Source organism: Melozone crissalis, unplaced genomic scaffold, assembly GCF_028551555.1.
Source record: "Melozone crissalis strain CALT ecotype California unplaced genomic scaffold, PUWL_Pcris_2 ptg000005l_1, whole genome shotgun sequence".
Taxonomy (NCBI): Eukaryota; Metazoa; Chordata; class Aves; order Passeriformes; family Passerellidae; genus Melozone; species Melozone crissalis.
Window position 1 is genome coordinate 49,474,006 of NW_026535783.1, and position 21,243 is coordinate 49,495,248.

General features: G+C 38.3%; 1 protein-coding gene across 2 annotated transcripts; it reads left to right on the forward strand.

Moving 5' to 3' along the window:
• Positions 1-1,056: 1,056 nt before the first annotated feature.
• On the forward strand, positions 1,057-19,494 carry HMGCR (3-hydroxy-3-methylglutaryl-CoA reductase). 2 transcript variants are annotated; one of them, XM_054286252.1, is made up of 20 exons: positions 1,057-1,132; positions 4,309-4,504; positions 4,857-4,968; positions 5,484-5,571; positions 5,667-5,751; positions 7,261-7,366; positions 8,295-8,401; positions 8,759-8,875; positions 9,371-9,522; positions 10,382-10,626; positions 10,770-10,942; positions 11,388-11,582; positions 12,656-12,814; positions 13,001-13,158; positions 14,271-14,376; positions 15,350-15,520; positions 17,553-17,693; positions 17,796-17,954; positions 18,248-18,402; positions 18,554-19,494. In XM_054286252.1, the coding sequence occupies exons 2-20, from the start codon at positions 4,340-4,342 to the stop codon at positions 18,606-18,608; spliced, it is 2,649 nt and encodes an 882-aa protein (XP_054142227.1). In that variant the 5' UTR covers positions 1,057-1,132; positions 4,309-4,339; the 3' UTR covers positions 18,609-19,494. The 2 variants fall into 2 exon arrangements, with proteins under 2 accessions (XP_054142227.1, XP_054142235.1); XM_054286260.1 differs by lacking the exon at positions 1,057-1,132 and adding an exon at positions 1,335-1,598.
• Positions 19,495-21,243: the final 1,749 nt, after the last annotated feature.

Genomic DNA, 21,243 nt, shown 5'->3' on the forward strand with positions numbered 1-21,243 from the left:
GGAACATCATACCGGAGACGAGAATGAAAAGCGTATTTACAGGTCAAAAGAGATGGCACGATTTCATCACTCACAAATACTTTGGGTGGAGTTCTTCGGAAACCTTTTCATCAGCACTTCCTTTTTTGAGGTTCACATTAATGTTTCAGGGCCCAGTGCCATGTGGAGCTACTAGAAATATTTCCAAGTGAGGTGGCACATGTAAGACAGAGTCTGGGGAAAGCCGGGGCGCAGATCATGCACCGCCAAACCGCTGCAGGTATTTGTATTGCAGTTGAACATGCTCAGCCCCAGGAACACGGAACGGCCCCTGCCACTCTGCAGTGCTGTTTTACAGCCCCGTGACTCGGTGCCCAGGAGAACCACACAATCGCTAGAGATGGAATGGACCTCGGGAGACCATCTAAAGACCACCTAGCACAGATTACACACCAACGCCTCCTGGTGGGTCTCTCAGAGCTTCCTATGCTTCGTGAACCAAAACCTGCACTTCCTCTCTTGCCGAAAGCCACAAATATAAATATATTACTTTGCCTTTGCCTTCCTCCCACCACTTCCCCAGGGAGTCAGGGGCACCGTTGTTTCCCAAAAACAGGAGCTGGGAATGTACACGCTTTCCATGCCTCAGCAAAGCGCGGTAAAACCGGGCGGTATCGGAGGCGTGCAGGGGAGCTCGCTCTGGCTCTGGCTTTGTCCCCAGACCCAGACTCGCCCCCAGCCCGAGCGCGGCGGCGGGGCGCGCCCTGAGCGCGGCCCGGGGCGGGCCCGGGAGGTGGCGGCAGCGCTTCCCAAGCCGCCCAATCAGAGGGCGCAGGGCGGGGAGCGCGGCGCCCCATTGGCGGGCGGCCGATGGCGCGATGGCGTGTTCGCCGCTCCTGATGGCGCGTGGGGCCGCGCGGCGCTCGCCGGGCCGTTGCCGCGGCGATTCGGCGGGTGACGCGCGCGGGCGGGGCGTGCCGCGCGCTCGCCATTGGCCGCGCGATCGGGCGATGGCGGCGCCGGCGTGTCCTTGCGCGGCGGGGCGGGGCGGGGCGGGGCGCGGCGCGGCGCGGGGCCGGCGGGACGGCGCGGGGCCGGCGGCGCAGTCCGGGGCGCGGCGGGACGGAGCGGGGAGCGCGGCTGCAGCGCGGCGGTGAGCGGGGACCCGCGGGGCTGCGGGTGGGGGGGGGGCGCGTGGGGCTGGCAACACGCGTCCGCCGTGCCCGGCGGCGGGCTCCGGGCCCGAGTGCCTGTTCGGAAAGGCGGCGTCGCTATCGTCGCACGTAGGGAGTGGCGGCCGCTGTGCTTCACCGCCGCCCTGGGTGGCGTGCGGGGGATGCCCGTGTCGCTGTCCCGTTACCCTCCTGGCGCCGTCGGGCTGCCCGCGTTTCGCCTGTTCGACAAAAACTGCCTCTCTGGCAGGGCTCTGTGCTGTCGTGTGCGCTCCGGGTGAGCTCCGCACAGGTTTTCTGTGGGCTGCTATTGCCGCTTGGCTCCTGTAGGTACTGCTGAGTCAGATAGCAGGAGATGGGAAATTAGTGCTGATCGAATAGATGGTGTTGCAGAGGATTGCTCTGAGGTTAGTGAGAGCTGTGTAACAAACCTTAAGAATTTAAGAGGTAAGTCGTGCTGTTACGTGGGTGGTAATTGCTCTAAACGTTTACATACAACCGGTCTAGTTTGCTTTTTACACTCTGGTTCATTTTTGAGGGAGTCACGTTTGGGGTTTGTCCATATTTTGCATTCTCAAAATGGATTGAGCTTTTACTCTCAAAATGGATTGCTTTATTTTCTAGTCTCCTAGGAATTTTTAATTGAAAACAAAGGCAAACAGAATTTATAAAGCATCCCTTTTAAACCACCATTTTGAAAATCAATATAATTACAAAGACGTTAAATTTAGGTTTATATTTAATGTTATGTCTTGCTAATTCCAAGCGGCAAGTCAGTGTGTGTGTATAAATATTTTAAACAGAAATACCAGCTGATGTTATGCATTGAATTTTTTTTAGAGTACTGTAGTGCAGAATCACTATGTGAAATCATCAATATTTTCTAGAAGTGTCAACTGCATAGTAGAAAGCATCCTGTGCTTTGGGCAGGTTAAATAAACACAAAAACTTTAAAGAATCATTTTGCGTTTGGACTTAGTATCACTTAGTTAACCCCAAGATGAGTGATGAGGCATCCTGTATTTCAGGATAGCAGCAGTTAATAATACTAATAAGATACTATGGATCATTATTTTAATAAATGAATTAATGCATTCCCCCACACACAATTAATTATATGAAGCCATTTTACTTTTGCCATTTTTGTTTAGAAATAGGAAAAACAATTTCTCAATAAAAGATTCTGAAATCTTTTGTTTTTTGATTGTCGGATAATCATTCCAAAATGAAACAGGTGAAGTAGTTGTGTTAGCAGTATTACTAGGTTCAGGACTGGTAGAACTCTGTAAAGTCATGTAGTAACTGCTAGTTATGATTTTCCTGAAATAGAGTGGTATTCAAAATTACTTGTGTTTTCAGAGGATGTTGTGATGCCTTTTCTATTTTTTGTGTTGTTTCAAAATCTTCAGCACAGGTATTCTTCTGGCTGGGTTTTATTTTAGTTTTCCTAATCAAAATGTACCTTCCATTGTGCTGAGGAGAAATTACAATACCAGTGTGAAACAGTTTTGCAAGAATTGCATAAATTTACAGAACAGAATGAAGTGTATACGATATAGAGAAAAAGAAGGAATAATGTCAACTTTAAAAGGAGGGGGTTCGTTTTTTATTTTATTTGAAGAAAGCCATTCAGTTAGGAAATTAAATAATTTGTTCTTAAGGAAGGCAATCTTCTCAATTATTTTCCAAGTTTGGCTCTACGAGCCACAAATATCCTGTCACACCATCACTGTGGAAGGATAAAGAAAAATAAATAATTGCTGTTGGTGCTCATGTGATTCAGATTGGTATTGGTAGGAAACCAAGATGATTCTGGTATCTTCAGGAGTACTTGGGCAGATAGATTTGCCTGTCTGTTATTTTCTCCATTGAATGTCGGCTTCATTTTTGATGTCCAAGCAAGTAAGTAATATCAAAAGTCCTATGGATGGATTGTTGCATTTAGGACAGCACAAATGGATTTTTTCATCGTCTTTGAGGTGGTGGTATGTAGACCCCTCAGGCCTCCATGGAAATCTTGCAGTACTAGATTGGTCCATGTAAATTGCAGGCTGTCTCTGTTAGCCAGGCTATTAAGCATTTTTTAAACTTTACAGTCAGTTTTGTAAGCTGTTGTTTTTGTGCAGTGAGGAAAGGAAGGTCCAGTTACTAATGTATGTGAGAATGTTATGACAATTTATTTCTATGGTATAAAACATAAGTAAAGATCTTTGGCAGACTTGCATAAAGAAACAACGCAGAGCATATAGACCAGGATGCGGTCTGAAGGACGTGTTGAACATTCATATTGTTAGTTATGAGAAGGACAGCTGTGAAAATTCCTGGTAAACGTTTGTTATCTGTTGGAAGCAGAGGGATGATGAAATGCACCATTAAACAGGGAATAGTAAATGTAGAAGAGAACTGCCACAATACTGTTATGTGAGGACTTGCATGCTTTAGATGAAGAAGGAATACTTTTGAATTGTAATTAGTTTGTATCACAGGATGATATTGAACGGAAAGTAGAGAAGACTCAGTCAGAAGCATAACATTGCAATTCCTGCTGTTGAGTATTACCAGTAGTGGTTAATTGATAATTTTTATAGCTCATCAGTATTTTTGACAGGAAGAATGAGTACAGAGAAACGAAGAATTTACTGAGTGCTTACATAAAAGGTAAAAACAAGGATTTTGAGTCAAAGCAGTATCAAAATTGTGTGATAGGAAGATTTTGAGAGATCTTGTGAGACTGGTGAGGCCTTACTGTTAGAATCACAGAATCTTCTGATGTGGAGGGACCCACAAAAGTCATTGAGTTCAGCTGTTGAATGAATGCCCTTTATTGAGATTGAACCCTCAACCTTGGCTTTACTAGCACCCTACTCTAATGGATGACCTAATCCCAGTGGCAAAGGCCATGAAGAAACTAGGAAGATGGGTAGTACAACAAAAAAGGTTGAGAAGACAGGAGGAGATCACGCACAATATTTTAGAATATTAGAAATAAATATGTTTTACATGGATGATTGTAGGAAAGGTAAAGATTAGTTTCTTTACACTTCTCTGTCTTAAGTGGTTTTGCTTTTATTTCCTGAAGGATGTCTTGCAGGAAAGTGTAGAGGTGTATCTTTTTTCACTGAATCTTGTACTCATATGAAGTATTCCTTTGCTGCAGGTTTGCAAAGTATAGAGAAACAGCCTTGAAAATGCTGTCCAGACTCTTCCGAATGCATGGCCTTTTTGTAGCCTCTCATCCATGGGAAGTCATTGTGGGAACAGTGACTCTCACTATCTGCATGATGTCTATGAAGATGTTCACTGGGAATGATAAGATCTGTGGCTGGAATTATGAGTGCCCCAAAGTTGAAGAAGTAAGGGTTTAAAATAATTTATTTGGTGTAAGGATTTAAAATAATTTTCATTGTTGTTAATCAGTCCATCCAGGGTTTTCTATAGAATATGATCAAGCTGTGATATATTAGGAGTAAAGTAGCTGTGGAGAAGCTTCTTCATGGCCTTTTCTTATTTTGGTTGGCAAAACTGTATGCAAACAGTGATGCAATGACCAAGCATTTTAGCATTTTTAGTTTTTAAGGCAAGACTAACAGTGATATTTATTTTATTCTGGAACTTAACTTTTAATGCAGCTTTACAATGAACACAACATTTCACAACATTTCCCATAGTGCAAAAGCTAACTAAATTGCTTTGTATTTCATACAGGATGTTCTGAGCAGTGACATCATCATCCTGACAATCACACGCTGCATAGCAATTCTTTATATATATTTCCAGTTTCAGAACCTAAGGCAGCTTGGATCAAAATACATTTTAGGTATTTTATCTGATTTTTGTATTTGCTGTATGTGTTTTAATTGTGAGGGACGTGGTTTACCTAAATTGGTAACAAATACTAACCTTTTAATCCTTATGTTCACAACAGCATTATTTTAATTATTTTCTAGATAGCAGAAAAAGTTTTTTGCACGTATCAAAGTACTGTTTTTTGGGGGGGGGGAAGGTTGTGTAGGATTATATAAACACTGAAAATGTCATTCTTGAAATAACTGTTTATTATGTGAAATACTTAAAATTGTAGAGCTGTTTAAGATTTTACTTAAGATTTATGGCTTTTATTTGAGTCTTACTTTGAATGCATTACAAATTTTAGATTTTATTGTCTATAAGAAATAGCTTCTTCAGTTTGAGTCTCAAATGCTGTTAGTGCACTGATACGGGAATTATCATTCATTGTCATGATTCATCTAAAAGTGGGAGAATTTTGGGTTTTTTTCCTTTTCCTCTTCCTATATATAGGCAAAAAAATTCCTATTCTCTTGTTTTTTTAAGGTATTGCTGGCCTCTTCACAATCTTCTCAAGTTTTGTTTTTAGTACAGTGGTAATTCACTTCTTGGATAAAGAATTGACAGGTTTAAAGTAAGTAATGAATTGTTATTCTGGATTTCATGCTTATATTTTTTTTTCCTGTACCATAAACCTTGAATTTTAACATATGCCTCTGTTTTTTTCAGTGAAGCTTTGCCATTCTTCCTGCTTCTGATTGATTTGTCAAGAGCAAGTGCATTAGCCAAATTTGCGCTCAGTTCCAACTCACAGGTCAGGCAGGGGAGGTATTTTTAAGGATTTTTTGGTTGTTTGTGCTTTGCTTTGGGATTTTTGTTTGTTTGTCTTGCAATGGTGATTTTTAATTTAATGTTCAGAATAGAGTATTGTCCCATGTCAGGTGATTAGAACCTAGGTGAGCTTGAGGGCCCCTTTCAAGACAAGTCATTTTATAATTGTATAAGTAATCCAAGTGGAGAGACACACAGGCAAATAATGTCTTGGGGATACATAAATAACAAAAGGATCAAATTCTATCCAGATTCTCTGTTCTCTTGTCTTCAAGCCAGATCAGTGTTCAAGTGAATAGTAATATGGTAAAACTAGTGTGCACAGCCGTGGGCATTGTTAATTGTATGTATGAGCATGACTTCATTAAATTGGAACTTTAAACCAGCAATGCTTACAGCTCTTCCAAGGAGGCTCAAGTTCCTAAACAAAGTCTTCCTTAAAATGGTTACTGATAGTGAAATAGTTAATTTCTAGGACTCAGGAACAGTATCTAAAGACACATCCAATGTTACACTGTTACTACAAAAAGAAGCATAATTTTAGGCCAAATGTTAGCCGAACGAACGTAGCATATGTGCAGACAAGAACATCCATACTCCAATACATTTAACACAACACATTAGGAGAGATTGACAGGATATCTTGCTTGTTGTACCTGGTAATGTTTGTTTCCTAATAGTCCAAATTCTGAACTAAGAGTATATTAACTGGGATTACTTTGTGCTTACAAAATACTGTACATGGCATTTACACATACTAATTGTGGCAAACATTGTGTTGTATTTGAATTTGGTGTATATTACAATGTACAGTTTCTATATATGCAATATAATGTGTTCTGTATTATTTATGATTAATGCAGGTTCGGAATTTTTTATTAATTTTAAGAGAATATTTTACAAATAGGTTTCTTCTACAGTTTTTTCCCCCCTGCTGCCCTAAAAATACCATCACCAGGAAAACAGCAGCAAGCTCTCTAGAGTTTATCATGCCTGCTTTCTGGAGGAAATCCTTTTCTCCCCATCAGAAAGCTTTAGTGCCTTTTGTGACCTCTTTTCTATCAGCTGAGTCTACAGAGTTAAATATAAAATACTAAAGTAGTAGTAGTTGAAGTACAGATGTGTGATTGTAAGAAATTTTGAAATCCATGACACAAATGCCTTCTATCATGTCTTCAGATTTAGAAGTGGTGTCCTTTTGAATTTGCTGCAATTAATGTCTCTGCCCATCAATGTTGTAGAAGCTTAGAATACTGATGAGGCAAAGGTAGAGAAATTAGTAAAAATAAAATAATTTTGTGTCAATAGTGAAAGTATAATTACTTAGAGGAAATAGAATAGATTCTCTGTACACTTTCTCATAATAGTTCATTTTCAATAAATGTTTTAGAAGGCCTTCCCACCATAATACTACTCTGTTTACTAGTCATGTTATGTATAACTTAGTTTGGTTTTTGTCTTCATGTTAATGGACAGAAATCTTTCTTTCTAGGATGAAGTACGAGAAAATATTTCACGTGGGATGGCAATATTAGGCCCTACGTTTACCCTGGATGCACTTGTGGAGTGCCTTGTAATTGGTGTTGGTACCATGTCAGGTGAGCCATAAAGTGTAAGGGTCTAAATATTTCCAGTTAAAAAAGACCTTTTGAGAGACATTAGAGTATGGAAAGTTTCAAATAATAGGTGTTAGCCATGAGAGTGGAGCAACTTAATCTATTTATTTATCTATCTATCTCCTAATTAGCTTATTTTACTGGTTACTGCAAATATGAATAATATATACATGCTGAACCAAAGTTTTAAATACTAGTAATGGCTTTCCTTGAGCATTGTGAAGTAGGAATGAACATCTGTGCAGCTGCTTTCATAAGATTTGGTTTGGGTTTTTTTCAACTACACTGCATACCTCAACAGCATCTTCTAGCACTTGCTCTTCAAATAATTTCACTCCTTTCAGGGTATCGTGTATTAATAAGCTGTTTTCTTCTTTATATCTTAGGGATAAAAACTCATTTTGGTGCTGTATATAGTTTTTTAAAACCAATTTATCCTGTTAGCTCTTTGATCCTTACTAAGGATCAAATACTGCATGTGCACCATGCATAGCGTGGCTTTTTCTGGATACTTTTGAAGAAGTAGGTGGGGTGTATACTGTTACTTCTTGTCTGAACATCCCATGTTTGAAAAGGGAGTTCAGTACATAGTGTTGGCTAATTTTTTTTTTGCTCAAATGAGTAAGGAGTTTCAAGCTTTCATGATGAAGTTTAAAATCTTGGTGAACTTCATTTGTATTCATTTAGAATTACACCTTGAAATACTTTTCTGTCACTACCTAAATACATATTGTGCTTAGAATAAGCCAATGCACAATGAGTAGGCCTTAAGATGCTTGTTTTTAATTAATCTCGATAGTTCCTTCTGTAATCAGCAATGTCAGTTTAATGATTTCTTTCTTAGTCCAGCAGCACTTACTCAGCTATAGCTAATTGCATATTCAAATGTAAAAACTGTCTTTTTATTTAGGTGTACGACAGCTTGAAATTATGTGCTGCTTTGGCTGTATGTCTGTTCTTGCCAACTACTTTGTCTTCATGACCTTCTTTCCAGCTTGTGTGTCCTTGGTATTAGAGGTAAGACCAGCTTCAAGACAACCTCAAGTTTAGTATTCAGCCCTGTGCTTCTGTAAGCTGTATTTTTCATCATGGAGTTATATGCCAGCATGTTCATCTTCCTTTCAAAGTAAACTGGTAAAGACAGCAATGTGTAAATATCACTGTAAATGAGTCACACTCAGTAGTAGTTGTGATCTAAAGCAAACTAAACAGATGATACTGTAACTTATTGTCTGTCCAGGGTTTTTCACAATTGAAAGTCTAACTATAGACTCTTGGTAATTTGTCAATAATCAAATAAAAATGTAATGTGGCATCTTATTTGTTGGTTTGTCTAATAGGTACTATATATGACTTATTTTTATTTTATTGCAGCTTTCAAGAGAGAGTCGTGAAGGGCGCCCTATATGGCAGCTTAGTCATTTTGCTCGTGTTCTGGAAGAAGAAGAGAATAAACCAAATCCTGTGACACAGAGGGTCAAAATGATTATGGTTTGTGGCTCTTTTTCACCTGTGGTTATGCAATCAGTGAGGTGTCCTGGTGCAAAAATTAAGCTTTTGTTTCCTATAGACTTGTATTCTGAAGCCCATTAGTTGAACTTAGTCATTAGTTTTTAATTAACTTACCCTATATCTACACCTGTCATTTTCCTGCGTGTGGCATTTCTGGGCCAAGCACTCAGGGCTCTTTCATGTGTACTCCCTCTTGCCCCTGCAGTACCCTCAGCTTCCTTTGCTTATTTCTTGAGTGAGAGAAAGTGTGGGTGGGACACATCCAAAGCTACTATACAACAGTGTCGCAGTAGGCCAAAAAGGGTGTTAATTAGAGGTGTAGAAAAGCAGCTTTTGGATTTTAGAAGCGTGGGAAACATGGGGGGAAAAAGCCAGCAAAAAACCCAAACAAAAAGAGGGCAATATTTACTCTTACTAGATTAGATACCAAGTTACATTTGAAAAATTAATACTTGTTTTGTGTTTTTGATACAGTCACTGGGTTTGGTTCTTGTTCACGCCCACAGTCGTTGGATAGCGGAACCAGCTGCTCAAAACAGTACTGTTGAAAATTCAGTGGGATTGGATGAGAGTGCACCAAAGAGAATTGAACCTAATGTTTCACTGTGGCAGTTCTACCTTTCTCGGTGGGTGGCTTCACAGAAGTGTGATTGTGCTGTATTTCTACTGCTGCCAAGCTAGATGCTTGTTATCCTAGATCACAAGACTGTGCAGACTTTCAGGTCTGACCACTGTAGGACGTCTTGGAACCAGAGGTGACATTTCAGAAGAAATGTCAATATTATGCCATTTGTCCAAACTCTTGCAGTAGTCAAGAACATGATCAAGAGCTAGTTCTCCTGTGTGCATCAAAACATTGTCTTTTCCCACTAGCATCTTTCACAGCGCACTGGGAAATAATTTCAAAACTGTACCAGAGTAATTTACTTACATAGAGTTTCTCACCATTCACACCTAAGTGCAAAAGGTGCAAAACTCATTTTATATTATGGCTTTTCCTTCAGCTCAATTCAAGTTAGTGTCACCTGTCACTTCATGTTATTTCTGAGAAGTCAGAACTTTCGGGTATAGGCATGGGGTATTTGTCCCTTCTTAGCAGTTCATCTTGCATCATAGTAGTCCTAATTGGTAGATAATGATAAATGAAACTTTGTCTTGTCATTGGGGGACAGGTGTCAAGTCAATTTGATGTAGCTATCAGTGAATCTTTTACAGTCATTTTTTCTACTGGGGCTGCTTTTTAGCCAGATTTATGTAACTCTTTAATGACATCTGAAGATTTTCCTGTTGATAGTAGTATGAAGAATGATTTTTCCACCCTAGCCTAGAATACTTCAACATCCTGGTAGAAAATATCTCCTGACTGGAATTTCTGTAACTATGTGAGGATGGAATTATTACCCTTTCTGAAGTAAAAAAATATCAGAATTCTGTTATAAGCAACAAATTGTATATACTCTATATTTACTTTTTGATCATTTTTAGAATGGCCAGTATGGATATTGAGCAAGTAATCACACTTGGATTAGCCCTTCTCCTTGCTGTCAAATATATTTTCTTTGAGCAAGCGGAGACTGAATCTACGCTCTCACTGAAGAATCCCATAACATCTCCTGTGATGGTACAGAAAAAGGTCCCTGAAAATTGTTGCAGGAAGCAGACTGGAGTTCTGAAAAACAATCAAAAATCTAACACAGGAGAAGAAACTTTCATATCCAAAGATGAAAGTGGTAGGTAATTTTTATAATTCTAAAGTCTGGACCCATTAATGAGTATTTGGAACAAATTGTGCAATCTTTGGTAGCATATTATATTTGGTATCAAAACTTCAGTATTTTGTTAACTGGAGCTCATTTTTATTATCTTTGTACAGCTGAAGTCATAAAACCTGTGTTAGCAGAGTCATCAACCAAGGCTACATTTGTAGTTGGCAATTCCAGCCCTGTGGAAACTTCTTCATATCTGAGTGGAAAAGAGGAAGAGATTGAGTTACCTAAAGAGCCACGTTCTATTGAGGAATGTGTTCGTATACTTGGAAATGCACAGGTATGGAAAAATAACTATTTTATCTAACCCCTACTGCAGCATCTGATTTAAGAATTGTTAGAGTTCTTTTCCCAGCTTTTAGATGATCCCACTGGTTGTAATATCATTCTTCAGGAAATTACATGGCTTTAATAACATGGAGGAGTGTGGAGGTCACAGCTAAAACAAAACCCTTTAATGAGTTCTCAAGTCAGTTGAGAAGGGTAGGAAGAGGGATCAGCTTCATCATTGATAACATTCCAAGTCTTTGGAACTTCATCATGTACACGTACGAGTGTTGTCTGATCATGAAAGTTTTTGATCATATGTTGGCCTGCTGTAAAACCTGATGTTGGCAGTTGACCCCTTTAGCAAAGTAAAGTTGTTATTCTTTTTCTTTTAGAAACATTTAAAATTATTTTCACCAGGAGAGTCTCTGTTTTCTCTCTCCACCCTTTGTTTCCAGGAAGGAGCAAAATTTCTTACTGATGCTGAGGTTATCAGCTTAGTTAATGCTAAGCATATTCCTGCGTACAAACTGGAAACCCTGATGGAAACCCAGGAGCGAGGTGTATCCATTCGCAGACAGATGTTATCTAAGAAACTTCCTGAACCTTCATCTTTGCAGTATCTTCCTTACAAGAATTATAATTATTCTTTGGTAAGTATGAAGTAGACAAGCAGAACTCACTGTATAACTATATTCCAAACACATGAAGAAGAAAAACATGAGCCTGTTGGAACGATTCCGGAGGAGGCCACTAAGTTGACTGGGGGTTGGAATATCTCACCTGTGAGGACAGGCTAATAGAGTTGGGATTTTTCATCCTGGAAGTGGAAGCTTTGGGAAGACCTTAAAGCACTTTCCAGTATCTGAAGGGGGCTTACAAGAGAGTGGAAGAGGGAATTTGCACAAGAATCTGTAATGAAAGGACAAGGCAGAACAACCTTAAGCTGAAGAAGGGCAGATTTAGATGTTAGGAAGAAATTCTTCACTGGGAGTGTGGTGAGACACTGGAACAGGTTGCTCAGAGAAGGTGTGGATGGTCCAAATGTGGCAATGTTCAAGGCCAGGTTGGATGGGGCTCTGAGCAACCTGGTTCAGTGAAAGGTGAAAGGTGTCCCTGTTTTTGGCAGGGGCATTGAAACTAGGTGGTCTTTATGGTCCTTTCCAACCCAAACAAGTCTATGGTTCTATGAAATAAATCCATAGTCATGCATGTGAGTTAACAATAAGCATGGTCAAAACTGATGTAGAAGGAAAAAAATAAAAGGCAGACATGAGGCACCAACTTTAATTGCTCTTAATGTTTTTAAACCTAGGGTGGTGCATGAGTTTTGTAAGTTATCCAAAAAATATTTCCTATCAAAGTATGCAGCTGACTTATCTGAGAAATGTGGAGTTCTACTAAAACTGAGCCACAATTCAACTGAATGATAATATAACCTTGAGCACAAGTTAAAACTGAATATTTTTTTAAATTAAAACTTCAGGGTTATTTAAGTAACATTTAGTACTATACAGGATTCAATATATCTTGCCTAGTGTTGAATAACATTCGCTGTTGGTAGTTATAGCTGTTAACTTTTTGAGGTGGCAGTGAGTTGATTTATGGGTAAATTTGTGCGTGTTTTACAAAGATGCCTTGGTGTAGTCATAGGCATTGTATGTAGCATGCTGTACTGTACCACTGGAATGTAACCTAAGTGATTGTTTTGTTTGGTTTCTGTAAGGTGATGGGAGCTTGCTGTGAAAACGTGATTGGATATATGCCTATTCCTGTAGGCGTAGCAGGACCACTGGTTTTGGATAAGAAAGAGTTTCAGGTGCCAATGGCAACAACAGAAGGATGTCTTGTAGCAAGCACAAACAGAGGATGTAGAGCAATATGTGTAAGTACTGTGTGACTTTAAAAGCTTAGAAAACTTCCTGTATTAGAAAATACATAAATATAATGCATAAAAATATGCATTATATAAACCTAAACATATTCAGGTTTATATAATGCATATTTTTGATTTCTTGAAAACTAAAATTTCAGTAATCTTACTTCATCCCCCTTCTGCTTTGGTTTTTAGCTTGGTGGAGGAGCAAGTAGCCGCATTCTGGCAGATGGGATGACTCGAGGACCTGTTGTAAGGTTGCCCACTGCTTGCCAGGCTGCAGAGGTGAAAGTCTGGCTTGAAAGCCCCGAAGGTTTTAAAATAATGAAGGAAGCTTTTGACAGCACAAGTAGGTTAGTATGATGGCTGTTCCAGCTTCATGTCCAGACATAAGACTTCTGTGGATGGTAGAAAGATCTCAGTTGGTTTTTTTGGAGTACTGCAATTGGCTGTCCCAATGCTGTGAGTATCTAAGAGGACAGAAATCAGTCTGGCTGTGTGCCAAGGCTAGCAATAAACATTTTTCACTGATAATGGTAAACTGCTGTATGTTAACAACAAATAGATAGACATTGCATAATAATTAATAGAATATTAATTTGTCTAAGCTTTTAAAAAAGATCCTATAATCTTATTTTGATTTTTACTAGGCAGAGTAACTGTAATTACTATGCAGAAAAAATCCTCAAAGTTTGGTCGTAAGCCTTTCAGATGATATTATTAGTATTAATCTGAGAAAATACAAGGTAAACTAATGCTAGAACTGAAATGCTAAAAAAATGTAAAACAGTGGTAAAAATAAGTCTATTTCAAGCCCTAAAGTTTTCTCTAGGGCTTATGATGATCTTCTTGCTTTAGGAAGATTCAGAGAGAGATTTTCTTACCTGTTGTGTTTCTTAACAAGCATCAGCCAAAGATACATCTGTATTTTGGCCAGAATCAGCTCATGCTGCTTTTTAAATGCAGTACTTTCTGCCTTTTGAGTGACTTGTGCAGCTTGCAGTGTTGAAGATAGCATGCTTTTTGCCTTGCTGTAAAACTTACATCAGAATTTCCAAAGGCCTGATTATTACTTTAGATCTGGTAGTGAGATGTTTAAGGAATACAAGTGAATAAATTTATGTTAGCAGTTGAGGATATTTTATTTCTTGAAGTTCAGGGATAGAAAACATAAAAAGGCAGTGAACATTTTAACAGTGAATATTTTGTTGTACTTATTCAAGAAAGCACCATCTCTGGAAGGGTTCAAGAAATGACTGGACATAGCACTTGGTGCTGTGGTCCTGTTGAAAGGATGATTGTCAAAGACTGGACTTGTTGGTTTTACAGCTCTTTTCCAAATGATTCATAAAGGAATTTATTATTCTGTATTTAGCAGTGCAATTTGCAAATATTTACTGTCATTTTGCCACTTAAAGCTAATATTCCCATGAGCATTGTAAGTAATAGTTACATTTTCTTGCAGGTTTGCCCGCCTACAAAAACTTCTCATCAGTTTGGCTGGTCGTAACCTTTATATCCGGTTTCAGTCTGGAACAGGGGATGCAATGGGAATGAATATGATTTCAAAAGTAAGGATCAGTCCCCTTAAGTATTTTTAAAAAATGGGTATTCCTTTTTGAAAATAGCCTAATAACCTGTGCCATCTGGAAGACAAAGACAAGACACAGTGGTCTTTGCATAAAACAATAAAAATTTTTGGTTTTGTTAAGTGTAGACAAAACTAGGAAGAAAATTATGAAGGAAGGAAGTAATTTTTTATTTTATATTTTTATAATTATTTAAAGACAGTATTTTTGGTAATAGAAAGCTAAAATGGTTGCACTGTTGCTTTAAGCCAAAGATTCTATCCAGTAGTAATTATTCTGTTACTGTGTTTATCATTTCCTAGTTAATAAAGAATTAGGAGTGGCAGCAGAGAGGTGTTCTCTAGTTTTGCTTGTTTTTATGCAAACATGGGGAAGAATTTGAGATGTGATCCTTAGACTGCATCTCTAGGTTGCATATCTAGATCCTTAGATTGCTTATCTAGATCCTTAGATTGCAAAACGAATAATGTTAGACTTAAACTTCTTTTAGAATAGGCAATCAGAACCATTATGAAAGTGGATCTGATCATAGGCAAGTCCTAATATAGCAGATTTTCTAGTCTTGATTTCCTGGTGTAAAGAAGCTCTTTCCTCTACATCCAGATTTTTTTCAATCTATGCCTGTAATAGTTTCACTTAGTTCCTGTTGTATCTTCAGTATGGTACCCATATGTCTACGTACCTAGAATGGATCCAGGGAGTCTGTATGTACTGGGAAAAATCAGTCATTCCCCAATGTAATTCCCAGAGTGATTAGAAAAAAAGATAGTCATAATTGTTTGTGGTTTTTCCCCTTCTATTTCTTGTTTCTTCATTATATTTTTTGTATTTTTGTATTTTTCTTTTCTTCCACTGTAACTGATTATCTGATTAGGATACCGTTCCGCTGTCCTTGAATAGCTTGTTTTACACCCATAAAGATAAACCTAGCCTATTACCTGTTTCGCTCTAACAGGGTACTGAAAAAGCACTGGTGCGGCTGAATGAAGAGTTTCCTGACCTTCAGGTTATAGCTATCAGTGGTAACTACTGTACAGACAAAAAACCTGCTGCTATAAACTGGATAGAAGGAAGAGGAAAGTCTGTTGTCTGTGAAGCAGTCATTCCAGCTAAGGTTGTTAGAGAAGTAAGTGTCTGGTCTCTTGTTTATAAAAATACATACGTTTTGCAAAACTGATGCTTATTTTACATTGTAAATATGAACTGAAAGTTGTTTTCCAGGTAAGGATGGTTCTTAAATGTCTTTTCAGGTACTTCTGTAGGATAAGCCATTTCTCTGAGTCAGTAGATTCTTCCTTTTTCATTGTGGCTAGTGTGAAATAGTGTGTATGTGTTTAATGATGCGTAGTGATGTGTTTAATATCTAGTTGAAGGCATTGGGATTTTCATGGTTAACCTCTTAAAAATTATGCCACATTTTGACAGATGTTTACATGTGGTGTTTTGTGTGTCATTAAACCCAGTCTTTTAACCCTTTCACTCATATTTTGTGTCACACGCACCCGGCTTTCTCTTCAGTATTTATATGCTTCCTACTACAGTGGAAACGGATAATCAGGTGGTTTACTTACTCCAAAGCTGTCTTGGCATCTGGCATGACCAAGGGTATTACTTTATAAGCAATGCCAGTTGTATTCTCTGGCCGGCTTGTCCTCCATTACAACAGTGTCTTAGATTCTCTTCCACCCAAGTTCAGAAGATGGCTTCTGTGTCAGATAAAATCCATTGCCTGTTACCTGGTTGTCAGCACTGGCCATGGGAGACAATATCCAAGGAAGAATTCACTGCATTGTAACACTTGTTTAAGATCTTATAAGTGGGTGATTGCATACTGGATAGGGTGTTTGTTTTTTTTTGCTTGCTTTCCCTTAGTGATTTGTCCAGTCTCTTCTGGGACACTATATAAACTTCTAGAACTACTATTCTGGGCAGTATTCCACAGTCCAGCTTCACCTTGTGTGAGAACTACTTTTGTATTGATTCCATTTGATGATGCCCCAGTTTTGTACTGGGAGAGATGTTTAAGACTTTTCATCTTCTCTCAACTGTTCAAGATGTTACAGCTCTGACACAGCTGGTCCACCTTCCCAGCTATTTTCATTTTCAGACTAAAATGTACTAGTTTCTCTATCATCAGTGAGTAAACAGACTTCCAGTATGTCTTTGAACATGCTTACCTCTGTATCTTTTACAGTTCTACCATGTCTAAAATTCTGGGTACAGAATTTGACACAGGATTCTAACAGTGTGTTCAAAATGGATTTATACATTGACATAATTCATGTCTTCTGGGGTAGTTTACTGTTTTTCAAATTGTTGACTGGCAATATCTATTGTAACCTCAGGATTTCATTCCAGGGTAGTAAAGGGGAGGTAGTCCTTTCATAATGAGCATTGATAATTTTTAGGTAAATTTGGGAAGGTTTTCCTCAAACCCCAGCCCTGTATGTCACCACATTTACTTATACTGAACTTGTAATACATCAATGTTATGTTTTTGTCAGTGCTGCAGACTTTGTGCAGATAAATACTGTTCCTGCTGTGCAGGAATATCTTAAATTTTGCTCAACAACAGTATCTCTTTTGACCATCTTTGATCATTTTTGTATTAAATTCAGTATAAATCTCTTACTTGAAAGTTTCAAAATCTAGTCACTAAAAATAAATATGTCACTTAATTTTATATTACTGTTCATAGTATTTATTTACCTATGTAGAATAGTTGTTTGTGTTGGAACTTTTGTTTGGCTCCATATTTGTGTGCAAAACAAATTTGGGAAGAGTTTAGTGTCTGGAACAAATTGACAGGAATGTTGGAGTCATGTAAAGGTAAATTAATGGGATGTTTCTGCCAAGATGATTTTACTTGTTCCATTCTGAATATAAGGGAGACTTTGAAATGGAGTACCCAGCTGTGAGCTTTTCTCAAAGGCCTGTGAAAGTCCAAACCCTTTGTTTGGACTTTTCCATTGTTACTTGGACATCCTATATTTAAAAGTCTTCTTTGGAACAAAAGTAAAAGGTATCCAGGACAATGATTGATTCAAATTCCATACAGAAGCAAACAAGGGATGAGGGCCATGAATAACCATAAATAGAGTATTTCTACTCCTGCCTGAGGAAAAGGGTAGTAAAAGTGTATCTATCACTTTGTCCAGGTGTTGAAAACAACTACAGAAGATCTAGTTGAAGTTAATATAAACAAAAATTTGGTGGGTTCTGCGATGGCTGGTAGCATAGGTGGCTACAACGCACATGCAGCAAACATTGTGACAGCGATCTACATTGCCTGTGGTCAGGTAGGTTTGTTATACACCAGTTCACATTTTCTTTAGTTCAGTAATTCTTAATCAAACACTGATTTATGTGTCTGATTGTTGTTTCTCCTCCTTGATCTGAAGGATGCTGCACAGAATGTGGGCAGCTCCAACTGCATCACTTTGATGGAGAGAACTGGTTCCACCAATGAAGACCTGTACATCAGCTGCACAATGCCTTCTATAGAAATAGGGACTGTTGGTGGAGGCACCAACCTGCTCCCACAGCAGGCCTGTTTGCAGGTATAGTTCTCAAAGTTGAAAGCAACTTATCTTCTTAAATCAAAGGTTGCTTTCATGTGGCGTGCAAGCAATATTGCAGGAATGGGGCTACTTGAAACTTGGTGTATTTATATGAAAATGTTAGAAATGTCTAATGAACTGTTTTCATATATCCAGTTTCTAAAGTTTAAGACATTTACTAATGTCTTAATAATATTAAAGAGACTCATTTGGTATAATTTAGAAATACTACCAAATATATAATAAATTGACTTAGATTTCATAGCATAATACTGCCCTGTATTTTTTTCCAGATGTTAGGGGTTCAAGGTGCAAGCCAAGATAACCCTGGTGAAAATGCCCGTCAGCTTGCTAAAATTGTTTGTGCTACAGTGATGGCAGGGGAATTGTCATTAATGGCTGCTCTTGCAGCAGGGCATCTGGTCAAAAGCCACATGATCCACAACAGGTAAAAAATGGAAAAATCTGTGTATTTATCTGCTGTTTTGATCCTCTTACAAGTACAGGAGAGTCAATAATGATTATGTGACTAATTGCAACACATAGAAGCAGTGTAGCATTTTAACTATCTAATGTAGTTATCTTGCTTGTTTTATTAGGTCAAAGATAAATCTACAGGATCTTCAAGGAACCTGCACTAAAAAGGCAGCTTGAATACTAAAATGGGTTTGAACTGAAGAATTGTTTTAGGAACTGACCAGGTGCACAAGGAAAAAAAACCAAAATCTATGAAGTTTAGAATAAAGATTGCCTTCAACTCAATGATGTCTGTGTAAGACAAACTAAGAGATCAAGACTTGAGACTAGCTATGCTTGATCTTCTTCAGTGGTTAGAAACTGTGAAAAGAAGTCCTGTCAGATATCTTGAATATTCTTTCAAATTCTTACTCTTACAAAAATTCTTTCATGCTTTCAAACTCTTACTACACATCATTTTCTGAAGAGTCAGTCTAATGTTTTCACAGGTTGAGATTATTTTGCCTAATAACGTCCTGGTAACTACTAAACTGAAAAGTAATGTGATGTACTTTGTACATTTAAAGTAACAAAACAAAAGAAGTTGGTGTAAACTTGGATTGAATGCACTGGTCCTTGCCATCTTTATTTTCTGGTTAAGCAAGCATGTTTTTTAAAGTGATGGCAAGCCTAATCACTTTCTATGAACTCCCAGTTTTAATTTGTTCACATGTAAAACAGGTCTTAGGCTATCAGACAGTTTAATTGAATTATATTAGTTTAATAGAAATCTCTGTCTATATATAGTACTTAATTTGCTGCTGCTTCAGCTAAGCAGTGTTCAGTGTTTAAGTCCACAATCTAGGTTATTCCTTTATGTAAAACTTGTGATCTTTTATATTTTGAACTGTTAAATATAATCTGTACTGAAGTAGGGAAGAACAGTGTCTTCAACTGTTTTGGTACTTTGTAGAAAAAATGAAATGGCAACTTCAAAACAGTTATGTGTCAGATATTTAAGCAAATGTAGTTTCTCAGAGAAACATTATTTGATAGGAGTGCATTCAAACAGGAGTCAAGAACAGATGTTCAAGAACAGATGTTTACACTTAACAAGAATTCTCTTTAGGAACATACATACACATTGTGTACCTTATGTTGGGGATTTTTATAAGGTGTTTAACGCTTATTCTCCAAGAATAGGTGTTTATCCACCATTTCAGCTGAAATAAAACTAAGCCAGAAGACCACGCTGTTCTTATAAAAAAAAGGAGGGGATTTTTTTCTTTTAATTTCCTTTTGAACTTTCTTTTTGAGGTGGGGAATATTTATTTTAAGAATAAATCTTAGCTTTTTTGTCAATGAGAAGTACTAATTAAGGGGATTCATTGAAATGACACGTTAATGTAAGAAGCAGTTTTTGTAATAAAATACTGTACTTGGACCAGTGAAGCAGTCTCAGGTGTTCTTACTGTAATAAAGAAAACCCAGGTTTATTCTGGTTTGATTCACCTTCAGGAATACTGCTAAATGCATAGCCCTGCCTAGTTAATCACAGGAGGAAAATTATTAATATGCTTGATGATTTTTTTGTTTGGTTGGTGTTGGCTTTTCTTGTTTGACTTTTTGTGGGGGGAATCAGTGGATTGGGCTGGTTTCCTGCAGCATCATTCCTAAAGGGGTGACTAGTAGAGGTGCTCTTCTAACGTGCAGATTTGATATACATCATGGTGGGTTGCTTTGTAGTACATTTACACATTAATATCCATTGTAATGAGCTCATAAATGTAATGTGCAAGCATGAAGACATACTACATGCTAGATATGTTATGATGGCATGTAAATAGTAAATACCATGAATGTTTATCTTCCTGCAGTATTGTTGCTAATTGCTATTTTTATTTAAGAAAATTTGGAATTACTTTGTTTCTATGTTCATTCAATGATTTTATTTAACACTGGTCTGGCAATAAATGGTGATTCAGTGTTCATTTTGGTGGATTTAACTGACATTCTGTCTGGCAGAATTAACTTTTTGTATTACTAAACTGTGTACATTTTGGTACAGAATTACTTTTTCAGTTTCAGTAAAACCACGGAAAACACATTGGCTTAATTGTGGTATTTTAAGCTTACTTTATGACTTAGTGACAAATTTATAGAGAGTCTAAATTAAGAGAGTTAATGAAGAGACACTGGCAAGCAGTGCTAAACACAGCCAGGGCTTTGACACTAGTACTTCTCCCCTTGTTTGCAGAAGCCTGTTGGCACTCATTTATTGTCCTCAAAGTTTAATTAGGCAATTTGCCCAAGGGAGAGAAGTAACTCGCTGCAGCATTAGACATACCTTCTGCTGAGGCCTGTTTGGCAAAATCAAAACACTGATCTAGAACTGAATTTCTAGAATTGTGCTATACTTTTGCTATGGATAATGGTTTCCCAAATATTTTAAAACCCTAGAAGAAAAAAACCATTTAAAATAGTGTGTTTGACTGTGGTACCACCTTGCTTCTTTCTTTACCTGTTTTCTCCTCTGTGTGCTGAATCTAATTTACCCTATAACACACCGGTTCCCTTTTGCTGCCTGGTGTGGCAGTTTCAGCACTGTGAGACTTGCAAGCACTGCAGCCCCAGCTAGCTCCAACCAGAGAGCTGTTGCCCAGCTGCTGCAAGGCTCTGTCAGTGAACTGTGCATTACTGAACCTTCCTGATGGAGGGAAGCTCCAGCACAGGGATGCACATCACCGTGACATGCACCCTGAGCAGAGCTGTGATACTGGAAGCCTGGTATGGCCGGTGCTGACCTGGGGGGATGTGGCTCTGCCAGGCTCCA